General features: G+C 44.8%; 1 protein-coding gene across 1 annotated transcript; it reads right to left on the bottom strand.

The window, feature by feature from the left end:
- Positions 1-174: 174 nt before the first annotated feature.
- Positions 175-3,547, bottom strand: COPS6 (COP9 signalosome subunit 6). The gene is made up of 10 exons (XM_074311577.1): positions 3,146-3,547; positions 2,832-2,957; positions 2,433-2,564; positions 2,052-2,140; positions 1,561-1,623; positions 1,410-1,457; positions 1,167-1,281; positions 982-1,074; positions 680-780; positions 175-501 (listed from the first exon to the last, which is right to left on the bottom strand). Exons 1-10 carry the CDS (start codon positions 3,204-3,206, stop codon positions 361-363), a joined length of 969 nt encoding a protein of 322 aa, XP_074167678.1. The 5' UTR covers positions 3,207-3,547; the 3' UTR covers positions 175-360.
- Positions 3,548-6,355: the final 2,808 nt, after the last annotated feature.

The raw sequence follows: 6,355 nt of genomic DNA, 5'->3' as shown, positions 1-6,355 counted from the left end.
TACTAAAATTTTCTTAGGGGGAGGAGAGAATACCAGCACAACCAATTATGGTTAGTTCTCCAGGCTTTCAAATGAACCAAATCTCTTCAAATCTTCTGGTGGCATCCTTAACATTAATTAGAGCTTATATATAAAGACTCTTAAACCTAACTCCTTTTAACAGAAAGGACAAAATCGTGGGAGGGGGAACTATTCCCCATTTATTATTAACAATTTGTGTGGAAGGAAGCTATGCAGGCTTAAGGGCTTCTCTAAAGGGGAAATAAGCCACTTCCCTGCTTCTGGGGACAAAATTTTTCCTCAGTGAAGCAGATCACAGTCCTCTGCCCTCACTTATTTTGAGGAAAGGGTTGTCCCCTTTTAGAAGAAAAGTCCTCTCATTCGTCTGCCGATGCCCTGGCGATCATACAGGACGTTGAACTTATTTACAAACTGGTTCATTGTGTTGCATGTTTTGGTGATGGTGCCAAGGTAGGCCATGAGCCCAACATCATTACATTGCTAGAATGGAGGGAAGAGACAAAGTCTGGGTTATCTTCCAACCACCACTGCTCCCAAAACTTTTAAAACCTGTAGCTCAAGGGGCAGATGACAAGCCTATAGTTACCCTCCCAAAGGTTGAATGACACCCCCCTGCATGACTAGTGAATCCATTTCCAGCCCCACAGGTTAGACTCACATCATAAAAGTCTGTCTTGAACTTATCTGTGCTGAGTACAGGGAGGCAATGACACAGTGCATAGGCTTCACGCAGGATTTCATGATTAAAAGGAACCTCCCCTGAGAAGATACAGAATAAAATGTATTTGTCTACTATTTCCAACCTTTTCCCTGGTAGTAAAATATAAATATAAAGGTTTCTTGGAAAAGTATTATTTGACATTTACCTTAAAAAAAAAAAAAAAAAAAAAAAGTACTATTTGTTTCTATTCTGGTTTAGTGAAGTCCTAAAGAAACAGTTAAAGGACACATTGATCCTACCTGCTTCAGAAGCCTTAACATATTCTAAGATAAGCTTGACCCGACTGTGCAGCATCTTGATGGCACTATGCTGGGCTATTAGGTGCTCTGCCACTGTATTGTAAGGAAAGAATCAGAAATGGTTAAGTTCCCATCCCTCAGGTTCCAGACAGTGAAAAGAATTCTCATCATGTCTTTCTACTTACCAGTAGAGTTTTCTCCACTACCTGTAGCTGTCATTCGAGCCACATGATCCACACCAATCCGTTCAGCCTCTTCTGTGGCCAGTGTATAGGTCAATTCAGCAAATAGCATGGTTGCCTGAAGAAAGATTATCAGAAAAGTGGGAATGATGAAGGAGAGTATCACAAGCAGAAACTAGAGGCAAAACATGACTAAAGGGAAAGTATGAATCTTAGCAAAAATATAGGCCTCAGGCAAGTAATTACCTCTCCATTGATGATGTCGATGACAGACTCAAAAACACTGACTGGCAGCTGTTGTGAGAGATAAGGGGTCAGATAAAGGAGGAAATAGGTCTGACAGTGAGGAACATTAGTACTCAACTGACAGACCCACGCTGGGGTCTGGAACACTCACATCAGTGTGCTTGGTCATGGGGTTTAGCTTCAGGAACAGAGGGCTCTCAATGATCTCACATACCTGGGAAGAGAAGGGTAGCAATATACAATAGAGTTATAGAATATTAAAGAGTTAGAAGTAATCTGAGATCACTTATTCTACTCCTTTCAATTTTACAGATGAGAACAGGCCTAGAGTTGGGACCCAAAATCAAAATCTAATGTTTTATATACATTTCCTAGACAATGGTTCATACAAACTAGGCTTCTAGATTTCTATTCCAGGACTATTTCTACTGCATTACCCTATTGCCTAGAAATCCTAACATCCTTCCCCTCTCATCCCATTCACAAAATCGCAGACTATTAAAACCATCTTAGAGATTGTTCAGTCCAATCCTCTCACTTTGAGCTTTAGTTTTTCAACTCATTTACCCAGGACTGTATCTACTACACCAAGCTGCCTCTGCCCACATTCTTCCCTGCCCACCTCAGGGGGAGGTGTCTTACCTGCTTGTGGACGTGGATGTCAGAGGGGTCTGGTGGACCCCCTGTGGTATACCAACCTAGAAACTCCAATTCCTTGAATACCTGCTTAACTGGGAAAGGCAAAAGGAAAAGGGGTGGAATAAATAATATTTTTCTCATTCTACTCTTCCTTACCGGGACCTCCTTGGCATAATTTTCTTTCCTATCAGAACCCCAATGCCATTTCAACCCCTCTGGATTTCTACCTAAAACAGTGATGGAAACCAGCCACCACCCAGTTCCTCTGTTTAACTGCTAGGTACCTGTCACCACCCTAATAGCTGTTTTTCAAAGGTTTGTGATCTCATCCCTTCCTCCCCATCCCGTTGGCTTCTTCCCCAACCTGGCAACCCCTTCTCTTACACTGCTCCTCTTTGGTGTAGTAATACTCTTTGTCAATGATGATTTTCTCCTCCACCGTGTGGGACAGCAGCTCGAATGAATTCATCACCTCAATATTGCGTCCCTCCTGTTTCCCAATTAGTGCCCCAATCACTAAGGAAGGAAGGGAGACCAGATGAGAGCGGGAATCTGGCATCCCTTTAGGGGGGCCTAGGGGTCAAAGAACTCTCGAATTAATCTAACCCAAACCCTAATTGTGCACACAAAGTGAAGCCCACAGAGCTGAAATGCAGCGTTTCACAACTGATGACAACCGGGAAACAATCCCGGGGGAGGGGGGTTTCAGTGCTGGGGCATGTGGGGGGGAGGGGGGAGAAAGGGCATGAAGGGGAGCCAGAGGATGAAGGAAGGCACACGCACCCTGCACCGGTCGTCCCTCCTGGGAGCGCATGCGGATCCAGTGGTCGGATATGTTGAGGATGACGAGGGGATGCAGGGCCACAGACACGCTGCCGGTCACGCCGGAGGCCATCACGCTGGGGAGCACTGGGGGACACACACGCACAGTGTGAGGGAGAAGTCTGCCTCCTGTGTACTCCAGGCCCCCGCCTCCCGCCACATAAGGGGGCAGGGTTTCTATTTTCTCGATGAGGAGGGGAGGCAGCTCCCCAAGACGGGGAGCACCCCCTTTAGTCAGCCGCGGGGTAAGGGCTCTAGAGAGCGGACCCTGTTACCTGCGGCGTCCACCTCCATCCCGCTGCTCCCGCTAGCACCGTTCGCAGCTGTCGACGCCATCTTGCTCGCATCAGCCAGCCTCCGCGGACTCCCGGCTCTCCCAGCTTCCGTAGAGGATTGGCGACGCAAAACGCATGCGCAGTGCCTTTGGGGCCGAGGCGCGCGATCCCTTCTTTTCTCTGTGGCGCCCAGACTCTGGCCTCTTCCTTCTGCTTGGCCATCCTAGTTCCTGACCTTGGGCAAAAGGAACGGTCGGAGGAAGCCAGAGGCCGCGCTGGTGGGAAACAGCAATTTGTGGGGAGAATTCCGAGGGAACATCGTCGCTTTCTTAAGGGAAGAGTGCGCCTCGTTCCCGGTACTTTGGGGTAGAGATAACTGCGCGCCCCGCCCTCTCCCCGAGTGGCCCCAGGTGGCCACAGCTGACCCGGGAGAAAAGAAAGCCCTCTGAGCTGCAGTCTGGGCCCTGAACTGCTGCGCACCAAACCCGGAACTCCCGGTGTTCTGCCTTCCGAATCCGAGGTGTAATACCGCGCTAGGGAAGGGGGTATCTGCGAAAAGAAAAAATGATCCCTGCTTACTGACGTGGTGATTTACTTAGAAAACGCTAAAGAATAAAATGTAAATGAATGCCTCGGGTTATAAAATAAAGACACAATTATTCTCTGAAGCTGCTGGGCGGGCACAATGCACCGCGCTTGGCAGGGGGTCTGGGAGCCCCAGCCTTAGCGGGAGTATGTGAGAATCCCTGCCTCAGCTTTTTTTTTTTTTTTTTCCCCTGAAGCTGGGGTTAAGTGACTTGGCCAGGGTCACACACTAGGAAGTGTTAAGTGTCTGAGATCATATTTGAACTCGGGTCCTCCTGAATTCAAGGCTGGTGCTCTATCCACTGCGCCACCTAGCTGCCCCCCTCAGCTTTTTCATACGTAAAAATGCCTCCCAGGAGTATTAGGGGATACAATGGTATTTGTAAAGCGTTTTGCAAACCTTTTAAGTTTTACATAAATGGGCATCTGACTGGACATAAAGAATAAACTGACCCAATTAGAAAAGCAAGGGAGAACTTTCAGAACTTTAGATAGGGGAAGAGTCGTGATCAAAGCAGGGCAGGGGGGGGGTCACAAAAATTAAAAAGATCATTTATGATTATATAACATTAAAAGAGTTTTGCACAAACAAAACTAAAACCAATGCAGTTAAAATTAGGAGTGAAACATAAGTGAGGGGAAAAGATCTTTGCAGCAAGTTTCCCTAATAAAAGTCATATCCAACTATGTAGTGAATTGATTCAAAATTAAAAGCTCATCTCTCATTAAATAAGTGATCAAGGAATATGAATAGACAGTTTTCAAAGGATGAAATCCATTACAACTGATTCAGTGCTAGTGGTAGAAGAGAGGTGGGAGAATTGAGGTGGGGAATCCCCTCTGGCCCGGGGTCCAATGCAAAAGAATTCACAAACCCAAAAAGTCTGAGTGGCAGAAAAGGGAAGTTTATTGTTCACTAAGAAGGAATTCTTTTAGTGGGCAAAATTCCTCATTAGGAATTTGGCAAAGAATCCCTCTATTTTTGTCAGCCTGCATTTTTTATTTCCTTTACAGGCTAAATTTACGTTATTTCAAACTCCCATTCTTTTTGTATAGCAAAATAACTGGACATTATACTTTAACATATTTAAGGGGGCAGCTAGGTGGCGCAGTGGATAGAGCACCTGGGACTGGGAGCTGTTAGGGCTAATCGAGAGGACCATCAGGCAGAGATCTCCAATTGAATAAAATCACTTAACTGGGAGTTTGAAGACTTTTCCCAGAGTCTGGGAACTCCCTGAAGGGGATCTGGGCCACCCCTAAAAGATCTCGGTTCCAATGGAGGGTGATTCGACCAAGATCTCTGATTGAATGAAGCCATTTAACTTGGGAAGGGCTTGTCTGGGAAGGTATGCTTTTCCCAAGGGAAAAGCCTGAAACCCGGAATCTCCCTTCTTTTACAGACCAAAGGGAACATTCAGTTTTAGGGTTCACCCCCCATTATAACCATATGAAAAATGCCTCAAACCACTAATCACAAAACACTAATCAAAAATTGGGGCCTGATTAAATGACAACACCTTGAGGGAAATAGCTCTTCAGAATTTAAATATTTAATTATGATGACTTTGAGGACAGAAAATCAGCTGGGGGAAAAATGTTCTCTTTGTATGAATGCATCCCTCTGGCAATTCTTGGCTGGAAGTCCCATCTTTTCTTTCCATATTGGCAAATTTGGTTTCTTTTACCATAGCCTTTGGGTTTAGTGAATTCCTTCATCCCAACTATGCCTTGGAGAACAGAACCCTGTTAGGCTACTCCTAACTGGGCGGTACCTTTCCTTACCTAGTCACCTCAACTACTCTTCCGATGTCTCCAGATATAGGAGAGGAGATAGTCACCACATCCAGTGAAGGTTGCAGCTGGCACACTTTATTTGGTACAGCTTGTGATGTCTCCCAGGATGTCTCTACTTCTCCCTTGTCTCTTGTCCCTTATATCTTCCCCCCCAACCACCCTGTTTCCCCCAGATCACATGCCTTGGCAACAGTCCTTCCAATGGAGGGGAGTGCTTGCCCTATTCTTAGCATGTACTTGATGCATGACTGTGACTTACTTCTCTTGCTGGAATACCTAGTGCACACCTGTCAGCAGGATACACTCCTGGGTGCCTCAACCCAATTCTAGTTTGTACTGTTAGCCAAGGCATTATATTATAGGGGTCATGGAAAACAGGTGGCGTAGAAGGTTTCAGGGCCCAACAGAACCCCACCCATTCCTGCCTAACCTCTTTATCAGTACTCTCATCTCTCATCAATAATGTTATTATATTGAGGAAAAATCCATTTATTCCTAGGCATTATAGTGTCTGAGGTTTTTGTAACAGAAATGGTATTGTATTTTATCAAAAGACTTCACTAAGATTTAAACATGTATTTTTTAAGTACTATGTTATTAATATGGTTTGTAATTGTGTCATCTTCCTTATATTGAAGCAAAATCTACATTCGTGGTATAAATCCAACATTTTCATAACACATAATCTTACTAATATGTTATTTTAAATAAAATTTTTGTGTCAATGTTCATTTTACTCTATAATTTTCCCTCTGTTTTGTTTCTCTTTATGTATCAAAAACCAGCTTTGTATCATTAGAAAGAAAATGGAAAGAGCTTTCCTTTTCA

The sequence above is a fragment of the Sminthopsis crassicaudata genome, chromosome 4 (genome assembly GCF_048593235.1).
Source record: "Sminthopsis crassicaudata isolate SCR6 chromosome 4, ASM4859323v1, whole genome shotgun sequence".
Taxonomy (NCBI): domain Eukaryota; kingdom Metazoa; phylum Chordata; class Mammalia; order Dasyuromorphia; family Dasyuridae; genus Sminthopsis; species Sminthopsis crassicaudata.
The sequence above is the reverse complement of the archived record's forward strand: the minus strand, read 5'-3'. Positions and strand labels throughout refer to the sequence as shown.

What these genes read in the sequence shown, in the direction of transcription:
- COPS6 (XM_074311577.1), bottom strand. Translation starts at nt 3,206, where the DNA reads ATGGCGTCGACAGCTGCGAACGGTGCTAGCGGGAGCAGCGGGATGGAG. An exon ending in CCATGACCAAGCACACTGAT is followed by an intron (nt 1,458 to 1,560) that starts GTGAGTGTTCCA and finishes CTCTCACAACAG; the next exon opens with CTGCCAGTCAGTGTTTTTGA. An exon ending in TCAAGACAGACTTTTATGAT is followed by an intron (nt 502 to 679) that starts GTGAGTCTAACC and finishes CCTCCATTCTAG; the next exon opens with CAATGTAATGATGTTGGGCT.